The 25,987-nt window shown below is 34.5% G+C and overlaps 1 protein-coding gene across 1 annotated transcript in view; it reads right to left on the bottom strand.

Moving 5' to 3' along the window:
• MIPOL1 (mirror-image polydactyly 1) overlaps positions 1 to 25,987 on the bottom strand; it is a 259,816-nt gene that overhangs the window by 35,508 nt on the left and 198,321 nt on the right. Inside the window, exon 12 of the mRNA XM_061159190.1 lies at positions 11,584 to 11,814. Coding sequence (XP_061015173.1) covers positions 11,584 to 11,814 — 231 coding nt within the window. The remainder of the gene's footprint in view (positions 1 to 11,583; positions 11,815 to 25,987) is intronic.

The raw sequence follows: 25,987 nt of genomic DNA, 5'->3' as shown, positions 1-25,987 counted from the left end.
GGTAGGCTACGGTCCATGGGGTCGCAAAGAGTCGGACACGACTGAGCGGCTAAACTTTCACTTTCACTTACTATTTTATTTTTTAAAGTTGCACTGTATCACACTAAGCACTACCCCAGGTGGTGCAGTGGTAAAGAATCTGCCTGCAATGCAGGAGACTCAGGAGATGCAGGTTTGATTCTTGGGTCAGGAAGATATCCTGGAGTAGGAAATGGCAACCCACTCCAGCGTGCTCGCCTGTAAAATTCCATGGACAGAGCAGCCTGGCAGGCCAGCCATGGGGTTGCAAAGAGTCCGACATGACTGAGTAAGCACATGCATTATATTATGCAAATATATGCATGGTTTATTCATTTACTCTCCTATTTGGGTTGTTTCTGTTTGCTATTAAATATAATACTGTAGGGGGTTCTCTGATGGTCCAGTGGTTAAGACTCTGTGCTTCCACCGCAGGGGACAGAGGTTTGATCCCTGATCAGCGAACTAGGATCCCACATGCCACGCAGTGCATTCACTAAATAACAGTAATGATGATAATAATACTACAATTCTTAGGAGGAATTCCTTAGGAGGAATTTCTAAAAGTGATTTTCCTTAGTCAAAGGGTAAATATAATTTTGTTGTGTGTGTGTGCTAAGTTGCTTCAGTAGTGTCCAACTCTTTGCGACTTTATGGACTGCAGCCTGCGAGGCTTCCCTGTCCATGGGATTCTCCAGGCAAGAATATTGGAGTGGGTTGCCATGCCCTCATTCAGGGGATCTTTCTGACCTTGGAATAAAACTGGCATCTCATATTTCTCCTGCATTGGTAGGATATTTCTTTACCACTAGCGCCACCTGGGAATCCCATGATTTTGTTAGGTACCATCATACCATCAAATTCTCCACTATAGGGCTTTTTTTTTTTCCCTCCACTATTTTGCAATCTCACCAGTAATGTATGAGAAAGCACAGAATCCTCTTTGCTTTTGGTTTCCAAGATCTATGTGGAGAATCACTTTTTCCAGTTACATGATATCTATACTGTCTCTGAGGCTAAAATATTATTTTTCTAACTCACTCATTTCTGGTTCCAAAGAAGTAATTATAATTTTTAATCCAAAATGTATATTATAAGTAGAAGATATTCTTCAGTCTATAGCTTGCATTTATAAAGTGTATATTTTTCAAAGTACTTTTATGCAGATGCATATTATTTGATTCTCACCGTCATGTTTGGAAGTAGTTAGAGCAAGTCTATCAGCTCCATCTTCCAGATGAGGAAAGTGAGAAGAAACACAATCTAATTAACTTGTACACATCCAGTTAATGACAGTCAAGGGCCTTTAGTTTACTGGTATTTCTACTAGATACTTGGTTGCCTTCCTCTTAACTTTCAATTCTAGTATTTTATTATAGTTAGTGTCACTTATTAGATAAAAGTATTAGGAACTCAGACTTATTCATCATATTTACTTAACATATAATAGAAATATGAAGGCTATTAATTAGTCATGTTCATCTTTTAAGCGTATTTTAGAAAATAAAGCTTACTTGTTTGGGTTTAGCTCAAGACTTTCATAAACTGTAAAGTGCTAGACAAGTCTAATAATAAAATTTGTTCTGGAAAAATACACCATATTTTAATTTAAAGTAAGATTCAGTTATGTAAGCATTAGTAACAGGTGAGTATAGTGAACTACCTCTTGACTATATATACAATTATGAATTTCTAAAGTCTTACAAAATCAAATGCAAAGTACCTTTCAAGAATGCATTAAAGTTCAAAGACTCCTTTGTACTAAACAATGTCTCTTCACATTTTCTAAAAAGGCAATAAAAAAGTTCTATTCCAATTGTAAAATATTTTGGGCTAAATTAATTAGACTGATTAATCCTTGAGAATGGCAACACAGATTTGCCCTATCAAGTGAATTTCAAGAAAATATTACAGGATGACATTAACAAATGTTGTAAATTGAGAGTCCTCAAATGAAAGTAGTGAAATCAATGTGTAAATGTAAACTCTGATTTTGGTCTCTTTCATAATGTAAACTGTTTTCCATAAAACACAATCTGTACATTTGTCATTTAGTTTTGAAGATAAATGTCATTTATTTTTGAAGTTGAAAAATAACAAAAAGACTTTAGACCCACATATAAAAGGTATTCTTTTTATCCTTTTCTGAGATGCTGACCTGTATATTCATTTAAAAATGAACACCACATCTTTACGTTATTAAATCTTTGTTTTGATCTATTAGTATTCACCAAAGTGCCATTTTATAAAACCTCACACTGAATAGACAAGGCTGGAGGTGACCATCTGCAGCTTTAGAGTCTGTGTTTGAATTGATGAAAAGAGCTTTGTGTTTTCATTGCCAAGTTTGATTCTTCCAGTCATTAGGCATTCCCCTCAGATCACATCAATGAAGCCGTACTCTCTTACACCCATGTGTTTAAAGTCTCTTCTCCTCATGGTTTCCTTTGCCAGCTCTACTGAAGAATGACTACTGGGCCTTAGCCACATTCTTCTCACAGCTGTGTCAAAAAGAGCATCAGAAAGTCTTCTTAAAACCCATATGTGTATCTGGTCAGTTCTCAGTCTTAGGGTCACCTCACATTATGGTGTGATTATACAGAGGTTCATTCTTGTTCTTGAACTGTGCTACTCCCATCATCCTGGGAAAGATTAGGCCCCCCACTTAGTAGTAGAGAACTTCTTGGAACACTGATGTGAAATACACATAGCTCAGAAGGCAGATTAGTTTAAGCTAAAGAAGGTGACATTTCAAGATTTTGAGCATGTTTATGTTATTTTTACCATTATGTAGCTTGTCAAATGGTATAACACAAAGAGAAAGAAGACACACTTTCGTTATGCTTTTGGATACTATTGTATGGGAAGGAAAAAGTCAAATGATGCCGCTGTTCCAAGAACTATTAGTTTGAATGCTATACATGTCAAAGTAATTAAAAAAATTAAAAGTTAAGTTCAGTAATAGGTTCCAAAATACTATTTACTATATAAAATTTTCACTTCCAGTTAGTCTTTCCATAGGAACACCTAATGAAGTAATCTATAGTAGCAAAATTATTCTTTTCTTTATACTTAGGTTAAGAGCTGAAGAAAAAAATGATATTTGTTGAGTTGCTCAGGAATATATTAATAAAACATTATAAGAAAGAAAGAAGGAGGATTTCAGTTGCTACTATATACTATATTGCTACAGAATGCATTCTGTTCTCTGTAAACGTTATCAAGAATGAAGTTTATGTGAGGACAGTGTTTGTGATTTCACTATCAGACAGAGTTACCCTGAAAGAAACAATATTCTTTCATTTATAGAGCGCCAAATGTGCACTTGTGAAAAATCCTTTAGTGGGATATACAGACAAACATGGAATAATGGGAAGAAAGAATCAAACACGGAATCTTACAATCCAAGTAAAATCTGTATTTCTAGTTGCTCTTGGGTTCAATTTAGAATTTTTCAATTATATTCTGGGAATAAAACCTATACCTAGTAAAGAAGTATACATCAGACTTTAGATGAATACACTGACAATTTATTAAAAAAAAAATCAGACCCTGATTATGTAAGCATGTAAACATTCTCAGATAGATAGATCAACAGATAGATACATTATATCCATTCATCTGTGCTTTTAAGAATAGAGAAAGCAAAAGAGGAATTTCTGAATGAGTTATCAAGTATAATGACGTTGAGCGACATCCAGGCAGGAATAATGAAAACTTTTAAAAATCTAATTTCTAAAATAGCTTCCTTTTTTTCCTTGACTACAAAAGAAGTATGCTAAAATATTCAGTGGTTGGTGATATTAAGTACCTTTCCTAGGAAGTTCAAATCACTTTTATATCCTATTTTTATCAATTCTAAAACTATTTTCAGGTAAGATAGAGGAGTTCTCCTATCTTTATGAAGTACCCTGGGGTCAAGGGTTAAACAATTAAGAAGGCTTTTAACTGGAGCTAAGAATAGAACCTAGGGAAATGGTACTGATTAGAGTGTAAGACCACTCTAAGGCATTTACATTTCATGTATGTGCATGAAAATCACAACAGGACATCTCTGCAGTGTAAGAACTCTCGTACTTTTTTCAGTTGTCAAGCTTCAGTTAAAGTGTACTTGATCATCATTAAGTGCATCCTATAATTTCCCTAATAAAGGTCCATATAGTCAAAGCTATGCTTTTTCCAGTAGTCACGTACAGACATGAGAGTTGGACCATAAAGAAGGCTGAGCACCAAAGAATTGATGCTTTCGAATGTGGAGCTGGAGAAGGCTTTTGGGAGGCCCCTGGACAGCAAGGAGATTTAACCAGTCAATCCTAAAGGAACTCAACTGTGAATATTCACTGGAAGGACTGATGCTGGAGCTGAAGTTCCAATACTTTGGCCATCTGATGCAGAGCCGACTGATTGGAAAAGACCCTGATGCTGAAGAAAAGACCTGAAGAAAAGACCCTGAAGGCAAAAGAAGCGGGCAGCAGAGGATGAGATGGTTAGATGCATCACCGACTCAATGGACATGAATTTGAGCAAACTCTGGGAGATAGTGGAAGACTGAGGAGCCTGGTGTACTGCAGTGCATGGGGTCGTAAAGAGTCAGACACGACTTCTGATTTCAATTACTGTAACACTGGGATTAGTAAAAAACAATAAAAATTCCTGCATTTTATTTAGTCTTAAACAGAAACTACATGTCTCTTATTCAACATTTCTATTCTTTCTCTCTCATTCCTCTCATGATCATCTGAAATGTGTTTCATCTATCTTAGTAGGCTGAGATGAATACTAGTCCAACTCTAGATCACCTAGTGAAGACAGGCTCTGAAATGAAGAAGCCAATCAAATGCAAGAAGTCACGTCATGATCTAACTTTTTAGGCTCCACTTTCAGGCTGTTTATGATTCATTCCATAAAATTAACTACAAAAGGGAACTTAACAGGGACAGGGCAGATACTTAGGTTTAGAGAATCCCTTTTCTTCTTTAGCCTGGATCTTTTACTTTCCACTTCATTGGAATTTCTCAATTTTAATAATCACAGATTAATCCTTCCCTGGTAGAAAGAAATGAGCTAGACAATTAAAACTATGTTTCTTTTTCATGTCAAAGTGAGACGTTCCTTGAAGATCAAGGTATAAGCCTCAATTCTCTAGTTTTTATAAAGAAATGAATATAATTATATCACCTATCAAACATGGTAGGTATTTCTGTATATAATAAAAATAGCTCTAAGGAAAGCTACTTTATGTACTCGTGTGTAAGAGAGGTGATCCACTATACAAATATATAATGGAATTAAAGTTTTTATAAAATACATACTTGTTTGATAGAGTACAAGATGTATTTCATAAGTTAAATAGGTATTTAATTTAAAAACATGTGTTACGATTAAAAAACCCAGAACATTAAATTCTTAAAAAGCATATCATGCATTCAAGAATAAAAATTAAGCATGTTAGATGGTGTATATTTTGTGATGATTGTTTAGGAGGTGTCTGAGTCCATTTTCCATATGTAAATGACATAAAAAAGCTATATCTAATTACTTCTAGATTTAGAAGGTGCTGTCCAAAGCTGATGGGGGTGTTCAGTTGCACATAAACTATCACAAATAAATTAACTATTTGACTTATTATTTGCTGAGGTATATATCATACTTCACAGAGCTTTTAAAATCTGAAATACAAAAAAGATTGTGTAAAGCAGACATGATAACCACTACACTACGGAACCACAAAAAAGATTGTGAAGAAATTTTCAGAAAAGTTCTAAATCCTCATTTACTAATAATACTAATAAATTCAAGTAAACTTTCAACATTTTATTAAATATTGATTTAAACCTTATGATGAGTTGAGAATTTATGAAATGTACTCCTTGATTCAATTAACAAGTATCATATTTACAAAGCATTCACAATACATCTAGTATTGCTTTGCAACTTGTAGTCCAACCAAGAATTTACAGGGAAAATAGCAAGAAGTAGAATAATTTTAATGAAAACACAAAATTAATGCAACTATATAAAAAATTCATTGATGCTTTTCACATTAAACTACGTATGACTATTTGAGCAGAATCATTTATCATTATAGTTAATATCAGATTCTGGAACTAGCAACAAAACTACAAAGTTTAGTGAAGTCTTTTGATGAAACCTGTAGGTTTTTTTTTTTTTTTTTTAAATAATAGCAGGCTTTAAAAAAAAAAAGTCAAGAAACTGGAAATGCTCTGTTCCCCTTCCCAGCACCCAGAGTCATCTAGCCTGTTTTATAATTCAACCTGCAAACAGATTAAGCAGCTAAGTTTGTGGAAAGTATGTTTGCTCTCTGCTAAGAACCGTTGTGGGACACTATGGCGACTCCCCTGATACCTCGAAGTGAACTACAGGCTGCTCTCACTCATCAGCAGGGAAACCAGGCTGAGAATTCACAACTTCTTTGTAACCTCAACTTCTTCATAGAAATCAGTATTTGGCCAACGGCAGGAAAGACTTTTATTAGCTTTACATGCTCTTTTTTTTTTTTTTTTTTAAATAGCACTCAAAAGCCACAGGATGCCCTATATTTCAGAAGGAAATGTTTTATGCTGATCTTTGAAATTTTAATTATGCAATTAAAAGTTAGAATGCCTGCAAATGTTAAGTAACTGATTTTTCTTTAAAGTACAGACAGAAAATTCTAAATAGTTGATACATTTTTCTTCTTGAAGATATATTAAAAGTTTACAATTTTAGTCTAACCTATTCATTATATAGTTATAGTTTATGAGGAAATAAATAACATCAGTGTAAATCTGGCCCACAGTAAAGATGGTATGTGATGAAAGTTATTTCATTTTAAAACCTAGATCTTTGAGAGGTCTTCTAACCACATCAGTCTGGCTGTAAATACTTTTAGGTAACTGTGTAGCTTAAAAATGTTAATTACAGTAAAATATATTTAAAAATCCCTTTGGGAACTTTTGCTGTAGGCCAGGAGAAGCGTTATCTGTAGATCAAAAGACAGATGGAAAAATATAGCACAAAGAATCAGATTTTATAATCTCATGTGATAAAAACATCATTTACTGGACTAGTGCATCAGTTTTCTTTTTAATAAATGAGGACTATGGATGGTCTAGGCAAAACTATTTTTTTTTTTTAGGCAAAACTATTACGAGAAGTTTTTTATAACAAAGTTCTCACGTTCTTAACCTGTCTTTTAGCCTCCACGTAAATCTCTGCATCCAGGATTGGCAAAACAAAAACAAAAACAAAAAAAACACCTAAAAGGTAAATCACTATGTGCTCTTCTTCCACAAACACATACATTTTAAAAAGAGACTTACCTAAGGAGAGTAATATTGAAGGCAAAGGAATGGATTTCCATTGGTGAAATTTTAGGTATCACCCAGACACCTGGGCCAAGAAGTTAGTTTTGGTCTGTGAAGTCTAGCATTCATCACATTTTACCCTATATGACTATCTGCCTATAAATATTGGCTACTTTATGGATAGTAATTCTGTACAACTTTCCTTTCCAAATACACTCCTATAGGTTAAAAAATTTAAGAAAAATATTTACTCAAAGGAATAAAATATAAATTTAAAATATAATTATTAGAAATAGTTTATGGTCTCTCTGTCCTATTTTGTGGTTAGAAATAGTTTATGGTCTCTCTGTCCTATTTCAGGTCTTTTAAATGTAATTAAACTTGATGGAAGTTTGTGGTTAAACTTCATGAAGACTTCAGGTCTTTTAAATGTAATTAAACTTGATGGAAGTTTGTGGTTAGAACAAGCTGATCACTACCAAGTGTGTGCGCTCAGTCGTGTCCGACTCTTCTGCGACCCATGGACTGTAGCCTGCCAGGTGCTTCTGTCCATGGGATTCTCCAGATAAGAATACTGGAGTGGTTCCCATTTCCTCCTCCAGCAGATCTTCCTGATCCAGGGATCAAATCCCTGTCTCCATGTCTCCTGCATTGGCAGGCGGATTCTTTACCACTGAGCCACCAGGGAAACCCTTTTCTGTCATTATATCAAACTATTAAATTCTTCTAGTCCATATGTTCATAAGCATTTATAGAGTACCCACTTAACAGCAGGCATCTGGGCCAAGTATTTGGAGACAAAGATGAACAGAACATCTATGGCTTGGAAAAGCTCAATGATGACTAATTTTGCAAGGATCAGAGTAGATAGCATACAGATATACAATGCAATTTTAACACCTAGATGATTAAGACTTCTAATAAGGGTATGGACTGAGGATTATGAAAGCATTACAGAATGAAAATATAAAGAAGCATCATAGGGGTAACATTTAGACCAGAATTTAAAGAATAACAAAAATCTGGCAAAGCACTAAAAGGGAGGAATATTTTCTAAGAAGGTGAAATGGCATGAGCAGAGATACTGTGGTAGGGCATCATGGGGGGAGATGATACTAAAACAATGGGAGAAGCCCACTGATAGGCCTCCTATATCATTCTGAGTTGTTTAAACTTTAACTTGCAGGGGTTGAAGAGTCCCTGAAAGATTTTAAATAGGGAAATAAAATAACCTGATTTGTGTTTGAGAAAAATTAACTCTGGTGGCGGTAAGGAAGACAAGTTTTGAGAGAGCTACAAGCAGGTAAACTAGTTCTAAGATTATTTCAATAGTCTTGAGGAATGATTATTTCAACAGCCATGAGGAATGATGAGGGCCTGAATTAATGATATTAACAAGGGAAGAGTGGTGGGAATCAGGAGATACTTAGGCAGTAGACAACAGAGACTGATGGCAAAGTGAATGTGAATGAAAAGAAAGAGTGAAGGAAGAAGGAAAGGGTGTAACTTTTGAGGACTATGATGAAGACAGGAAATACAGGACAGGAGGGCTTTATTTTCAGAGGAGTAATTTTTCACCAAAAAAAGTGATTTTACTTTCTAGGATGTTGCAGAAGACTTGGTAGAGAAAAGGCAGTTGAACTACTCCTGTGGGTTTGATAAATGTGGTGATACTAATGATATAATTTGCAGAATGCTACAGTAACTGATTATGAACTAGGCATCTTTACATACTATCCAGTTTATTATTCACATAAACTCTCCCTGTAAAGTCAGTGTAACTGTCCAAATTTTTTCACTGAAAAAATTTTGCTTCAGGCGTTGAGTAATCTGCCCCAAATCTGACAGGAAATAGGTAGGAAAGCAGGGACTCAAACACAGGTCTGTTCGATTTGACTACAAATCTTGACTATCTTCTACACTGCAGTGAGTCTCATAGGATGAATACAATTCTCATGAAGGAAAAGGGCCAAAGGCTCCAAGGAGATAGGCCAACATATATGAAGGCATTTAGCCTTGAAAAGGTAGTGCCCTTCTGAAGAATGAGACAGTGTAGTGTGAGTGAAATGACAATAGGAAGGAGTATGCAATACACATTGTTCTAAAAGCATCACATGTATTATCTCATCTAATTCTTACAACATTATGAGGTAGTATTACTGTCCACATTTTATTGTCCACATCAGCAGGTTTTAAAATAAAATGTCCTAGTTCACATACCTATACATTCTGAATCCAGAGCCTGAGATTTTAAATTAACATGTTGAAGACATATGAGCATTTTTACTTATTTTACCATGATCATATACTAGTTTTATAATAAAGTATAGTTAGGATTGGGCTGCTGAATTTAATATTTAGGAAATTACTAGTGATCTTAAGAAGAGCAATTTTAGTATAAGAGCTAACCATACTGTATTAACTAGTAGACGAGCAAATGGGAATTGAAAACTTAGAGTGAATACAGATCAGCTATTTAAGAAATTTAGTTGTGAAGGGAAAAGGGAAAATGTGAAACCTTTTCGTTTAAATTTTAATTACTGCCTGGAATACTGATATATATACAAAGGACCTTCAAAAATAATTGCTAGTAATAATAATTTCAGATTATATAGAGGATACTAATACCATTTAATAAAATCTTACAAGGTGGCTTCCTGGAAGGTTATCATCTTATATCCAATAAAATAGGCTGATGCCCACCGTAACTGTGATGAAGATACACTGCACACTTGAGGGCAACTAGAGATGAAAGATAGTGTATAAAATATGGAAAGGAAAGCCTTTTAATACTTCCTCTAGGTCTTTTTGCTAGAAATCAGAATAAAAGATTTAACATTTAAATTAAAATTTAACATTTAACTCTGGTAGCTGACATAATTATTGCAATTAAACCCTGTCCATGGTTGGTGCCATTTCCAAGTCTTGATTTGTCTGTTGTTAAATGTGAAAAATAAGGGCAATATCACTAGTTTTTCAAAAGGTTAAGCATTATAAGAGAAAATGTTATTTCTACTTCTTGGGGTACAAAGTTATTTCTTTTACAGAATAATAAGATAGCTGATGAGATTTTAAAATGAAAGTTGACAACATTTCCAAATATTTAAGAAATCTAATGCTCTTTGGGAAACACAATTTTAGGGAATTTTAGTTATGTAAAAAATTAAAGGATTACATGTAAAGAAAACTTTGAAATTTTAAAGTACTTGTAGCTTTTAAGCAAGTTGAGCCAAAATAGACCTTGACTGTCAAAAGTTACCGATTTGTAACTGACAATGAAATGAGATCGACCTAAATATCTATCTTGGTGTTCTTAGAACGTTAATATTTATAGACACGTGAATATAGAACGTGAATAATTATAGACAGTTGCTGGTCAAATATAAACTTAATCTTTAAACCTATAAAAATATAATATCATAAATCATAAGTTTCAAGGTAGAAGACATTGATTTAAAAATTAATATGCAAAATTCCTAATCTGTTTTAAAAAAGTCTTGACTACATATGTACCTGACCTTGGGCTATGAATCAAGATATAAGATATAATTTCAGGGGTGTGAGGGAAATGTTTGAGACCTATTTTCAAATAAGAAGTAGTGAGAAGTAAGAAATCTTGAAGTTAGCACTTACACTTCATACTGTAAAAACGAAAAAAAAATTGCTAAGGAAAAGGATGTTTTAGAACCCTTTATCTTAGAATTTAGTGTCTTATAGAGCTTTATTTAAATTTGAATAAAAATGCAAAGATTATTTAAAATAAATATCATGCACTGTGAAAAGTTGTATTGAATTCTTCAGAGGAACTACACAAGAAAATGAATTTCACTGTACTGGATTCTATGTGCCTAGAGGTCTCAAACTGCAAGATTATAGATTTCAGCTCAGGCAGGATTATTTTGATGCTAAATGAATAAAGTTGGTAACTTGCCCGTCTCTTCCCTTTGCTAATAACTTCATGTATTACCTATGAAATGATTTTTATCATATGGCCTCCATGAACTCATGAAGATCAATCACTAAAGTTAAAAAAAGTTAAAAACAAACAAAAATAAAAGTTGTTTGCCCTAAACAGTAAATGGCTTTTTGACCCCAAATTTAAATATGACAGGTAGTCTAAAAAAGTTCATTTGGCTCAATCCACTTTTGTCTTAAACTATTAATAGCTTGAATAACACATTACTTAGCTGCCAAAACAAAGTGCTTTTGCCATGTTTTGTTTCATACTTTTGAAATAATACAAGATCATTTTACTTACTTCTGAACTTTATCATTGGCCGTTCGGGAGGCCTCTACAGCATGCTGAAGCGCTAATTCCATGTTTGCTCGATCTGTCAGAGCTTGCTGCAGTTGGGTAGCCAGTTCCTCATTTTGTTGTTGAGTGATGGAAACAATGTTCTCTCTATTTTTTAAAGCTTCTTCAAAGGTACTAAGTGTAAGATTAAACTGCTCCTTCAGATTTTCTTCTTGGGATAAAGATTTGTGTAAACTGAGAAAATATAAAAAATAAAAAAATTTAAACATAAATATGTAGGCTTACTGGCCAATCATCTATTAAACAAAAATCTCCAGTTAGAAAGATCCATTTCTAGAAATCAATAAAGGTATACTTAAATGGATAAATGAAAGTAATTTTTATATCACAATATTATACTTGATAATTATCCATTTCTCTGCTTCTAAGCTGAAAGCTACCCAGACAAATGATTATCTTTGCTACCAAAGCATACAAAAAGATGCTGTAAGATGTTAATTTAATTATATCAGTGTAAATATTACATTCAATTTTCTTTAAAAGGAATAGCAAAGAATTGGAAAATAAAGTATCTCTAGGTAAATAAAAGAATGTAATAAGCTGACTGCAAAGAAGTGAGAAGTAAGAGAATGGGCATCAGTTTAGTAGATCCAGGGTCTAATTCAGCTGAACACTTAATGAGAATGAATGAGGTTTGTACAAATACTGATCAGCCTTATACACAGCATTTTCTGCTTGTCACAGTTGAGATATGAATGAGGTTAAAATTACTAGTCAGACTGCACAGAAATAATATGTATTCAGATATATTTTCTTTTTGTTAATGAATCTTACTCCAAATACACCCACTCATTAAGTCATACAGAGAAACAGCATATAAATTAAGACCAAATGAATGCAGAAGAAAATGCAGACAAATAGAATCCTAAAATGCTAAAGGTCAAATCTTTGATATGTCATTACACCTACCACCTGAGGTTATTTTGAAATGGCACCAAGCACCTCACTCAATTAAATAAAGACATTTTGAAAATATAAATATTTAATAAGGGGAAATTTAAAATCCACATAGGAGATGTTCTTTTTTTATTAAATAAAATCATTTCAGTATATGCATACAAAAGAAATGTCGATGGGAGACTTGAAGTAAAACAACCCAACTATATAAGACAGATTGATAGTGTTGAAAGAAAGTAATCTAATTCTTAAAGCTGCAGAAAGCTTGTCAGGGAACTTTAACACTGGCCGAATATCTAGCCTCGTACTTTATCTAAAACTTTTCAAACTGAAGTAATTATAAATTTCTTCTTTTTGCTTTAGCAACCTATATACCTCCTCCAAAGCGCTCACTTTGGTGAAGGTATAAGGAAATAAGATGGACCCGAGGCAGCGACAGTTAGCACACCAAAAGAAATCATTCCAGAATTCAAGTTAATCTGGAAGAGAGAATGCTGCTACACTGTGGTCAAGTGATTGATTACTATGTACGAAATAAAAATGGTGTGCGGTGCCAGATTGGCGGAGTGCAAAGAAAGTATCTTCCTTTGTGCTTTTTCACCTAAAAACATAAAGTTTCTAACCCTTATTTCATTCTTCTTTCTACCAATCCATATGCTTAAAGACTTCTGTCTCTTGCTCATTTTCCTATTCTTTCTCTGTCCTCTCATACTTTCTACATTCTTCCAACTCCCAATTTCTTTCAATCCACTCTTTTTGTTTACTTGAAAGACCCAAGAAAGAAACTAAAAACAAAACAAAGCAAAACCTTTAAAAAGTCTATGCTCTTTACTTTTAAATGTCAATTACATTTTAAATTATGTAATGTGCATGAATCTAAAATATTCAGCTTTGACAAAATGTAAAGAACAAAACACAGAACAAACACAGAAGACTCCAGTCCTTCCAGTTGATCCCCTTCCCAAAGGTAATCACTAATTCAACCTCTATCAAGATTAATATTGCCTGTTTTTGAACTTTTTGCCTGACTTTTTTACCTAACATAAAGTTTATGAGATTCATCCTATTGTTGCATATAGTTCCCTTTTTTTATTCTATTAAGTATTCTGTTGCATAATTACACAGCAACTTATTTCACCATTCCACTGTTGCCGCCATGAATAAATTCTTGTATGTGTCTTTTGATGGATCTACATACTTGTTTCTTTTTTGTTTTGGTTTTTGTTTCTAGGTTTACTGAGATATAAGTGACATAAGCACTCATACCTGGAAGAGAATTTCTCCTTAGGGTATATGTATGTCCAGATTTAGCAGATACTGCAAAGTTTCCCAAAGTGGTCACACCGATGTACACTCCCATCACAAGGGAGTTCTAGTTACTCTATGTGCAAACTTAGAGTGGGATTGCCAGTCTTTTAAACTGTGGCCATTTTAATAGGGATACAGTGATATTTTATTCTCTTAATGTTGTCTTTTGATAAATGCAAGTTCTTAATGCTAATAAAATCCAGTTTATTGTTATTCCATTAACGGCAGCGCTTTCTTGTGTCCTATTTAAAAAAATCTTAGCCTATCCAGTTCCTTTGTATTTTAATCTTACATATATGCTCCTCATTTAAAACTTGAAGTTGGTCAGCTTATTTTGGGAATTCTGCATATGCTTATGATACCTAAAACACTATCTAGTATATTCTAACCAATTAACTATTAAGAATCAATGACTCAGTTTTAAAAATTATACCATTATTAAAATCAATGTTATCCCAATTTAATTCCCTAATCGTTCATCACTTATTAGTCTTCTATCATTTAATATTTTCCTTTTGGGGAGTAAGTTTATACTACCTGATTTTAATTTTTTTCTCAGATGGACCTGTGACTGGGACCCTTTATTCTCAAGCTCAAAAAGCTACTCATCATTCAGCATGTTTTGGAAACCTTTAAATCCCCATCAAGTCTTTCTCAGACTGAAGTAGTAGCTGGAGTGATCTCATAAAAAGATGAATTAGATAACGTCACTCAAAATCCTATAATAGTACCTCAATGAATTCAGAATAAATCTCTGACGATAATAACGAACTACATATTTTAACTAAACCTCACAACAACTTCGGAAGTCCTATTAATATTACTTTTTTACTAATAAAAAACTGAAGCAAAGACATAAGTAATTTAATTAATCTCACCCCTAGCAGAGCCAGGGTCTGAACACCCATCACAGCCTTTTACTTGGGCTGGAATCCTCCCCTACTTGCCATGGGCTACAAAGCCTTCTGTCATCTGGTCTCTCTATGTACCACCTTTGAGCAGACATTCCATTTCTCAGGTACAGCAAGCTTTTCCTGCTTGAAGCATTTGTTTGAAATGCCTTTCTCTCCACGCTTCTATGTGACTAGACTCCTAGGTCTCAGCATAAGTATTTCTTTCTCAGATAAAACTTTGATGTCTCTTCATTTAAATTTATATGTTCCCTCATAGAACCTCTTTTCCTTCTTAGAACTTACAATACTTTGCAGTTTTTTTCAGTATCATCATGTGATTTACTTTCTAATTCCAGCATATTAACTTACATAGGGAAATTTTATTTTATGGGAAGAATATATTCATAAACTTCAATAAAGCAGAATGTTTATAATTTAGGGAAGTTTTCTTATAGGAATAAAGGTGCAATAGAGAGGATACATTCCTAGTGTGTATAAATCTATAACCACTGAAGTAAATTTTTGTTTTAGTGTTGATTTTTCACGGCCCCATGGACTGTATCCTGCCAGGCTCCTCTGTCTATGGAATTCTCCAGGCAAGAATACTGGATTGGATAGCCATTCCTTTCTCCAGGTGATCTTTCAGACCCAGGGATGGAACCCGGGTCTCCTGCATTGCAGGCAGATTCTTTACCATCTGAGTCATGAAGGAAGCCTGCACTAACACTTTTCTTCAGGAAGTTCTTCCCTAAATTGACAAGAGGGTCACATTGTTTAGTTTTCTTCAGAGTCAAATCACATTTAACCTCTGTTCCAAGTTGATTGAGATGCATTGTTTTTCAGATGCATCTTTTCCCATGAAGCAGCATTACAATTTAATGGCACTTAAATGACATTGTATAGGAAAATATTTTAAGTTACAGTATGAATAAATGATAAAAAAAAAAAAAACAACAGAAAAGCTGTTAATCACCCCCAGAAAGAGTTTGGCTTACAGGGCATTAACACAGGATGGTAACCAACCCTATTTATTATGAAGATAATGAAGTAACACAAAAATTAAATTAACTCTTCCAGTTTTGAAATTATGTAATTCTTAGTGAATGCTTCTATAGAAAGTGAGCCTTTAAAAATATTTTTACCAGCATTTAGTGAGTGGAGGCCAGAGATGTTGCTAAACATCCTACATTGCAGAGGACAGATCCCCAGGACAAAGAATTATCCAACCTAACATGTCAAGAATGTCAAATCTGGTAAATAAAAAGAGACTGGATTTGGATTTTGAAGGAGATTCAAATTTCAGTCTTGCTGTTCACTTTGTCTGAAAAATACAGTACCCCTTTGACTATTATCCTCAACTCTAAAACAATGTGAAAAACCTCATTAAGTTTATATGAGAAAAAATGAGGTGATCTATCTATATGAAAATATCTAGCACAACACCTGGCAGAAACCAGCTATTTATACACTATATAATTTTTTTATATTATAATTTTAAAGAAATAATTTATATCTAATTATTTTGTATTAGATATCATATAATGCTTAGATATTTTATAAATACTCTGATTAAAAAAAACCTGCCTGTTGCTACAGATTTTTCATGAACTGGGAGAAGTAACCTAGTTTTCCTAACCTTATCACTCACGGATAACATTATTAAATCATTTGAAAAAAAAAAAAAAAAAAAACCCAAAACAGGCAGGTTTGGCTTGTTTTACTGAATAAAAATAAATAAAGACAAAGCCAGTACAGAAAGCAGAAGTATGAGCTATGCTGTCCTAACTACATTTTCTGAGAAGACGGAGCCTGTTTTTTACTTCCCGGTTTATTGCATCAGTTAATTTAATCTGAGTTGCTGACTTACTGTGAGTTATCTTTTCTCTGAAGAACTTCTTTTAACATTTCCTGCAAGGCAGGTGTTTTGGTGGCAAGCTCCCTCAGTTTTTGTCTGTCTAAGAAAGCCTTTATTTCTCCTTCACTTTTGGAGGGTAAGTTCCCTGGACGTAGAATTCTAGGCTGATGTCCCAAGGTTTCGTCTGACAATTCAAGGTGCTCCAGAACTCTGTTCTGTTTTTCTTTTCAGGCTTCATCCTACCTATGCTATCAAAAATTTTTATTCTAGTCAAATGGTAACATAAACTATTCTTTAAAAACACCCTCACACTTTTCACTATGGATTATTGCTCACACTGTTGCCTCCACTATGAATGCCTGATCACTACACTTTAAGACTCAGATGAATTGTCACAACCATCATGAAGTCACTCTCCCATATACTGCCAAGGAGACACAACTTCATCACTTTCCACTATCCTTCATACCTACTTTATGCTTGTCTTATCTTTCCTACTTTAATACTTTTACTCTTCTTTATTTCCTTCTATGGCCAAGCACAGTGGCTTTTCTGTAAGAGACTGACAAAAATTATTTATTGAACATTGTTGCTTAAACGCTCCATTTGAACAAGTGGACTCTAGTGTTCTAGAAGAGTCATACCAGTTTTACTTTCCTTCCTTTTGTCCTTATGTTTGTGTGAAGCCTCATTCTCCACTGCATTCCCTCATCCTGACTCCATTCCATTCCATTTTTGAGGAATATTTAAAAATTTACCTTTTTATTTTGAGATAGTTGCAAATTCATATGGAGTTGCAAGAAATAATACAGAAGATGCCTGATATCCTTAACCACCTTCCCCCCAACAGTAACATTTTGTAAAATTATAGCATAATAGCACCACCAAGATACTGACATGGATATAGACAAGATACAAAACAGTTATTTCACCACAATGATTCCTCCTTTTCCCCTACTTCCTTACCACTCTACCCTCTCCTTAAATCTAATAACTACTAATCTGTTTCCCATTTGTATAATGTCATCTCAAGAGTGTTATACAAATAGAAAGGTTTGGGGATTTTTTCTTTTCATGCAGCATAGCTCCCCAGGTATTCATCCAGGTTGCTGCATATATTAATAATGGAATAATAGTTTTTTCTGAGGAAATGGTCTGTCACTTCTAAGTTTCCATTTTTATGCATGTAGAGCTGTTCACAGTAATATCTTCTTGTTTAATCTCTGGAAAGTCCATAGTGATAGCCTATCATTCCTGATATTCGTCATGTGTCTTCTCTCTGCTCTTATGTGTTTCTTTCATTTTTAATATTTTCCTCCTTCTGCTTGGTTTGTATTTATTTTAATGTTCTTTTTCCATATTCTTGAGGTAGGACCTTAGATTGTTAATTTGGTACATTTCAAATTTCCCTAAGGTATGAATTTAGTGCTAAAAATTTCCCTCTCAGCATTGCCTTAGCTGTGTCTCAGAAATTTTGCTATGTTGCAGTTTTATTTTCATTCACTTCCACATGTGTGTGTATACATATATATACACACATATATACATACATACACATATTCTAATTTCCCTTGACAATTCTCCTTTGACTTACTGATTATTTAGAAACGTGTTGTTTAGTTCCCAAGTGGTTGGAATTTTCTTGTATCTCCTTGCCCCATTAGATAACACTTAAAGGTTCCAGTGATTTAATGTGGACATCTTTGAGAAGAGGCATTTTTGGCCTATCACAATTAATAAAATCAATAAACCTCTAGCCAGGCTAACCAAGAAAAAGAAGATAAAAATTATTAATAGCAAAATGAAAGAGAGGTCCTCACTGATCCCAAGGACATTAAAAGTACCATTATGAACAACTCTATGTCCACAAATTTAATAACTTAGATTAAAATGGACTAAATTCCTTGTAAGATACAAACTAACAAAACTCATACAAGGAGAAATAGACAGTTTAAATAAGTCTTTTATCTATTAAATGAATCAACGGTCAATGATATCCCCCAAAAGAAAGCACAAGGCCCAGATGAATTAATTAAACATTTAAGGAAGAAATGATACCAATTCTTTTTCTTTTGATATCAATTAGCTCTTCATAATCTCTTCCAGAAAGTAGAAACAGAAGAAATATCTTCTAACTCAATCTATGAGTCTGGCATTATCCCAAAACCAAAATAAAATGAAGACATTATGAGAAAAAAAATCCCTACAGAATATTATCTCCCATGTAAAAATCCTCAGCAAAATATTAGCAAGTCGACCCCAACATAGTATACAAAGAATTATGCACTCCAACACGTAAGATTTATTCTAGGTATAAAACATTAAAAAGTTGATTATTGTCATCCATCGTAAAACAATCTACAGAAAAAAACATCATTTGATTATATCAATCATTGCAGAAGAAGCAATGGCAAAATCTAAGATCCATTCATAATAAACAGTCTCAACTAACTAGAGGGAAAAGAAATTTCTTAACTTGATACAGAACATCTGCCAAAAAAACTCTAAAGCTAACATCATACTTAATGGTAAGAAATTAGATACTTTCTCCCAAAGATCACAGCAAAAGCAAGCATATTTCCTCTTACCTCTCCTGTTCAACACAGTACTGGAAGTTGTAGCTGATGCAATAAGATAAGAAAATACAATGTATACAGGTTAAGAAGGAAGAAATAAAACTCTCTTTGTTCACAGATAACATGATTGTCTATGTATAAAATCTCAAAGACTCAACAGAAACAAAACAACAAAACTCCTGGAACTAATAATTGACTATAACAAGGCTGCAAGATAGAAGGTTAATATAAAGTCGATTGCTTGCCTTCTTGCAGCAGTGAACAGTTCCAATTTAAAATGAAAACATAATACCACTTATATTACCACTCCCTCAAATGAAATATTTAGATATAAATCCAACAAAATATGTACAGGATATATAGGAAGAAAACTGGAATAAAAGAAATCAAAGACCTAAATAAATGGAGAGATATTCCACGTATGTGATTAAAAAGACTCACTACAGTTAAATGTCAATTCTTCCTAACTTGTTCTATAGATTAAATGAAATTCCAATCAAAGGACCAGAACATTGTTGTATATATTGACAAACTGATTCTAAAGTTTATATGGCAAGGCAAAAGATTTAGGACAGCCAACTCAATATTGAAGAATAGTCAGAAGAATGACATCACCCAACTTCAGGACTTAAAGCTATAGCAACCAAGACAGCATTACGCTGGCAAAAGAAGAGACAAACAAATCAGTGGAAGAGAACAGAAAGCCTTGAAATAGATTCATACAAATATGGCCAACTGATCTTGACAAAAGAAGAAAGGCACTTCCATGGACAAGGAATAGCCTTTTCTCAAAGTGCTGGAACAAATGAACATTCACACAAGAAAAGAATCTAGATAGAGAATTGACACCTTTCACAAAAAGTAACTAAAAATGTTTTATAGGCCTGAAGAGTAAAATGCAAAACAATATACATCTAGAAGATAACATAAGAGAAAACATATGAGATCTTGGGTTTAACAATGAGCTTTTAGATACCACATCAAAGACATAATCCATGAAAAAATAGATATAAAACCTTATTAAAACTAAAAACTTGTATGCTGCAAGACACACTGTTAAGAGAATGAAAAGACAATCCATAGACAGAGAGAAAATCTTTGCAGCAACATGGATGGACTAGAGATTATCATATGAACCATATTTTAGTAGGAATCCAAAGTGACATGAGAAAGGAATAAAAAAAAGGCAAGCATGGCCAGCCATGGCATAGTATCCAAATCAGACCTAATCACAGCTGAATTCAGCAATGTCTACGTTGTATATTGAAGCACCTTATCAGGTAAGATAAGCCCTACCTGTGATCAGATATCATATTTATGTAGACACTAGATAACTAAGCTGTTAGAAATGGTGTAGAAGAAATCCCTGCACAATGTAGAAGATTGGTGTCAAGTCAGCTCTAGACATAAGTGATCTCACAGTGCCAAGACCTAGTTAAATGTCAACTATCATAATTTGTCATCTGCTTCTACTGAGATGGGGCACTCCATCTATGAACAGTCACAGAGGAAGAGTATCACCCACATAAGGGTCAGTTCTAGACAAAAGGTTTTTGAAGAGCCTGACCACGCTCTTACTAGCCTATTTCTTAGCAAATGGCTGAGAAGTATGTTCAACTATTGAAAAGCTATGCTCCATACCATCTGCATGAATAAATCATTCTACTAAAAATGTAAAAACAGCAGACCAACTGTTCTTACATAGGGTAAATATTTTTCAATTTTATTAATGATCCTAAGTGACTCCCTTAGGAAAAGTAAATTAAGTCCTATTAGATACATAGTTTTATTTCACATTATAGAAAGCCTAGGATAAGCACTGATGCTGATCTCAGCTATGAAGTTTAAATAAATTCATTTTATGAGACCATTACAAAGGCACACTGCGTGATACACAGCTGTTGCTGTACAGTTGTTTGTTTAATTGAGTTGTTGAGTAGGGTTCAGTCGGTACACACAGACTGGAAGCATGTGCTTTGCTTTACTTGGAATTGGGCGGCTGCATGGTGACACGTCAGGCCCCTGCTTCCCCTCCTCACGTAAATGAATGACTAGTGTGTGCTGGGGCACTTTACCAGAGCTAGAGTAGTGACTAAACACACATTTCAAATGATTGCAAGTGCTATCAAGAAAGGGATGTGACGTTTGAGTTGAAATTTAAAGGTAAGAGGAGCACTAACTAGAAGAGACATGATGGAAACATTTCAGGCACAGGAAAGAACATGTACCAAGGCTTCATAATAACATGATGATCTTATTACATAGTAGGTAAGTAAGTGTTAGTTGCTCAGTCGTGTCCGACTCTTTGCTATCCCATGGACTGTAGCCCACCAGGTTCCTCTGAAATTCTCCAGGCAAGAATACTGGAGTGGGTTGCCATTTCCTTCTCTTATTACATAAGGATACATTATATATTTATCTATTTATCTGTACTTTATATATATAATAAGGATGGCTGATGAGCTCAAGGAATCCCAGCTACAACTAGTGTTTGTATCACTGAACAAGTGGTTGGGACTAGATCACAGAGGGCCTTTTCAGAACATGAGGAGGATTTTGCTTCTTTTCCTAAGGCAAATGAGAAACTCCTGAAGGATTTTAAAGAGAGGGGAACAAGATTTACCTTTTAAAACAATTGCTCTAGTCTGGGTAGGGTGTGTTTTGCGTCTCTTCATTACCTTGTATGACAAACAGCCTCTAACTGCTAAGATGCACCTTGCTTCTTCTCTGAGTGGAATTTCAAGGGCATGGAACTATATTGAGGCTTCCCTGGTGGCTCAGATGGTAAAGCGTCTGCCTGCAATGTGGGAGACCTGGGTTCAATCTCTGGGTTGGGAAGATCCTCTGGAGAAGGAAATGGCAATCCACTCCAGTATTCTTGCCTGGAAAAATCCCATGGATGGAGGAGCCTGGTAGGCTACAGTCCATGTGGTTGCAAACAGTTGGACACGACTGAGTGACTTCACTTGCTTTTCAAATCTGGGAAATAAAGTTCTAGAACTCACATTTTATTTATTTCCTTGGGCCAGATATTCCATTTATGAAGTTTTTTGTTTTGTTCTGTTATCTACCAGAGATTCTGACTAAGTTCAAAGGTATGCCAGTCTGGTCTAAAAGATGAGATTTTTCTTGGACTTATTTTGGGATCATCTCATTTAGAATCAAACTGTTTGTGCTTTCTATCTTCAATTCAAATTCTATTCAAGGCTCTGCTATCTGCTCTATCCACAACTGCTCCAACGATGTTGTTGCTCATTTTTCAATCTCTACGTTTTATTATCTGTTAGAAGCCAATTCTTTCTGAAAATGCTTTCTTTCCTTGCTTTCTATAAAAATACACTTCAGCTTTTCTGCTTCATCAAAAATCTTAATCTCTTAACCTCTTAATCTCCTCTGGGAGCTTTTTTTTCTTTACCCAACTTTTAACTGTTGGTGTCTTCTCACTTCTAGTCACTCTCCCTTGATTTTAGCTCAGTCCCATGGTTTCACTCAATCATTTATTTCGCTAATGACTCCTAACTTGGAAGTCTTTCTCTCCAACTTAGATTTCTATCCTGAGCAGCAGATCTACACAACCACCTAGTAGACATTTTTACTTGGCCATCCTACAAATATCTATAACTCAGTGTATCTAAAAACTAAACTCATGATCTCATTTTATATTCCTCTACAAATCAGCCCTTTCTTCCCCTATCTTCTCACTGGGTACTACTTCTACTCAGAGTTCATGCTCAAAACCTATGCATCATCCTTGACATCTATTTCCACACACACTCTAATCAATCCTTTTGATTTAAACTTAAATCTCCCTTGTATCTTTCCAGTATTTCTTTCTAGCCCCATTACCATTATCATAATTTAGAGTGTCTGCCATTATTTTCTTAAGTGGATAACTGCAGTAGTCTTCACTTGTTCTTTGCCTTGAGTGAGTTTTCTAAAGCACAAATGTGAATGTATGACTACCTGGATTAAAACTCTTCAATGACTCCTCACTGCTCCGAGGGTAAAGTCCAAATTCCTTAAGCATCATTTACAAAGCTCCTCATGCCTCTCTTTCTAGTTCATTTCTCATTATTCACCTATTTAATCTCTATACTCCAGGCCAGAATGAACAACTTTCATATCTCCCAGAACACTGACCTTATTCTCTGTTACTTATCTAGCCCCTACTCATCCTTTAGATCTCAGCATGGATATGAGTTTCTCTAAGAAATCTGACCTGTTGTCCAGATTAGCTGATCCTCTCACATGTTCCTATAGTACTCTGACCTTTCAACTGGATAGTTGTGAAGCAATTTTTTTCCCCTCCATTTGATCTCTAGTGCCCAGAAAAGGATTTGATAAATATTTGTGGAACTGACGGCCTGCTTCACGTGGTTCTTAATTTTTTTTTTTTTTAATGTTTTAATGGCTGACTCGAATCTCTGTGATTGGTGTGTGCCCTGCAGAATCTAAGTTATGGATATGTACTGGTCTATGTGGCTTCCAGATTGATTGCTTTGTGAACACTAACAATAAGAAAAAGCCCAAGATTTAAAAAGAAAATGAAAGAAAGAAAAGCAAGCAAAAATAGCTGCAATGAATTATTCTCCTCTGGAGGGGGATTTCACCTTGACTCTCATCTACTATGGTACCAATGTGGATTTCAGCAGTTTTCCTGGAATACTAGACACACGTGCTACTGGACTCCCCTCTGGTGGATGAGTGAATATTTGCTCATAATGAAATAATGTCTGAAAGGAGTCATTCATTTAATAAATATTTATTGAGCAACTAAACATATTGAGTACCAAGTATACATTAAATGCTTGGGGATATAATAGTAACCGAAGCAGATAAAAAATGTCTGATCATACAGAGATTTTGCTCACTACCTTTATCTTTAGTGCCTGGAAGAACTGCTTAATATTTGCAAATTGACTAATGAATGTTGCTTAAGACCTGCTTCTAATCTGAATCATTCTGCATTTCCTTACCTCTTGATGGCCTTGCATTCTAGATGAGGGATTATAAGGCAGATGCATAGAAAAGGAAGAAAGAGGGCTGTAACACAATTCTTCCGGTGGGTAATCGTTATGTCTCCCTTACTTTCTTTTAGATCTTTAATTTTGAAATCAATTTTACCATAATATAGCATAATCAACAAATGCTAGCTTGTGAAATTTAAAACAGTTCCCTTTATAATGAATAGAGTTATAAGAAAATATCTTTTTTCATAATTTTGCTGATGATTTTGGCTATGGTAATTATAGAGAAATGTTATTCACATACAGGGCTTCCCAGGGGGTGCAGTGGTAAAGAATATGCCTGGCAATGCAGGAGACACAAAAGATGTGGGTTCTATCCCTGGGTTGGGAAGATTCCCTGGAGTAGGAAACGGCAACCCACTCCAGTCTTTTTGCCTGGAAACTTCCATGGACAGAGGAGCCTGGTGGGCATGGTTACAAAGAGTCAGACACAACTAGGTGCATACATACTACACACATTCACACACACCAGAATGATTCCCTTAATTTCAGCAAACTACACATGTGCTCTATATAACTTATTTAAAAGGAAATCAATTTGGTAATTATTGTTATATTTTTAGCAGTTTCTTTGTATAATATGTGAAAATTGAAGACATGAATAAAATCAGTCCAAGCTTCTGTCAGACTGCTTTATCTACATGTTTTAGGGATTATAAAGATAAAAGTAAGGTTATTGTTCTTTGAGAGCTAAAGAACTCAGTAAAGGACTCATTCAGGTTTCTTCAGAAGGGAATATGTGATTTATCAGCAGTCTGATACTAAACATGCCTTATATCACATTTATAGGCATCAGAATTCTTAAAAAAAATGTAGCTAATAATCAGGTTGAATGTCATTTACTTTTGTTTTGGTCTCCAGGAAATATTGTTTACTTTGCTTTAAAATTTATGTGAGTCATTTTGGTTATATGCCTTTTTTAATTAGCTTGAAGGAAGCAATCACTGGGGAGAAAGCGGAAATCAATTCTGATCCGATATTGATAGCTACTGTGCTGTAAACTGTGTGTCCTTTCTAATTAAATGTAAACATGTTCAGTTCTAAAGTCCAGCGGCAATGACAACAGTCACTAGGAAAGATTGCCTAAGTACTTACTGCTCAACTGATCTGCCTGGCCTTTATTTCTTTCAGAGTTGTGCTTGTGCAATCATCGCTGGGGTGAATGCTGGTTGTAACTGACTTTTTTTAGGTCATCTTCAGAGAAAATATTTGACAAGAATGTAGAGTGCCCTGTAATACCTAAAGTTACTTATTAACTATGTTCTTCTGATAGCTAATCAATGGCATTGCACAGAGTCAAATTTGTTGCACCAAACTGCCCCCCTGCCCAAAGCTGAGTCTTGGTAAATATTTAATGGCAGTAGAGGTGTTTTGCTAGTTATCAAACTGATATGCTAAAGGACTCTTAAAAGCAACTTTATCTTGCCTTCTCGTCCATAAATGATTTGCTCAGCAATATAGTATGTAGGTGTAAAAGCATCTGGATTTCATTTTACTGGGTATCCTGCTCAGAAAAAGACCAAGTGAGAATATGAAAAAAATGCTCATTTTAATCAATACTCTGTCACTTAAACATAAGGGGAAAACAAACCACCAACAAACTTCTCTCCTTGGCAAAATGCCAACTCAAAGCATAAAACAACCTAGCCCCTGTCATTTTACTGAACACCACACTGGACTTTTTCAAAACTCACTGTAGGCTGCCGTCATCAGGAAATGTTATAAAGTTTCTATAGCTACAGAGTTGCTATATGCCCTGTAAAAATCAGAAAGCATTTGGATTTTTGCTTT

This window comes from Dama dama, chromosome 13, assembly GCF_033118175.1.
Source record: "Dama dama isolate Ldn47 chromosome 13, ASM3311817v1, whole genome shotgun sequence".
NCBI classification, from domain to species: domain Eukaryota; kingdom Metazoa; phylum Chordata; class Mammalia; order Artiodactyla; family Cervidae; genus Dama; species Dama dama.
Note: the sequence above shows the minus strand (reverse complement) of the source record. Positions and strands in the feature narration are given on the sequence as shown.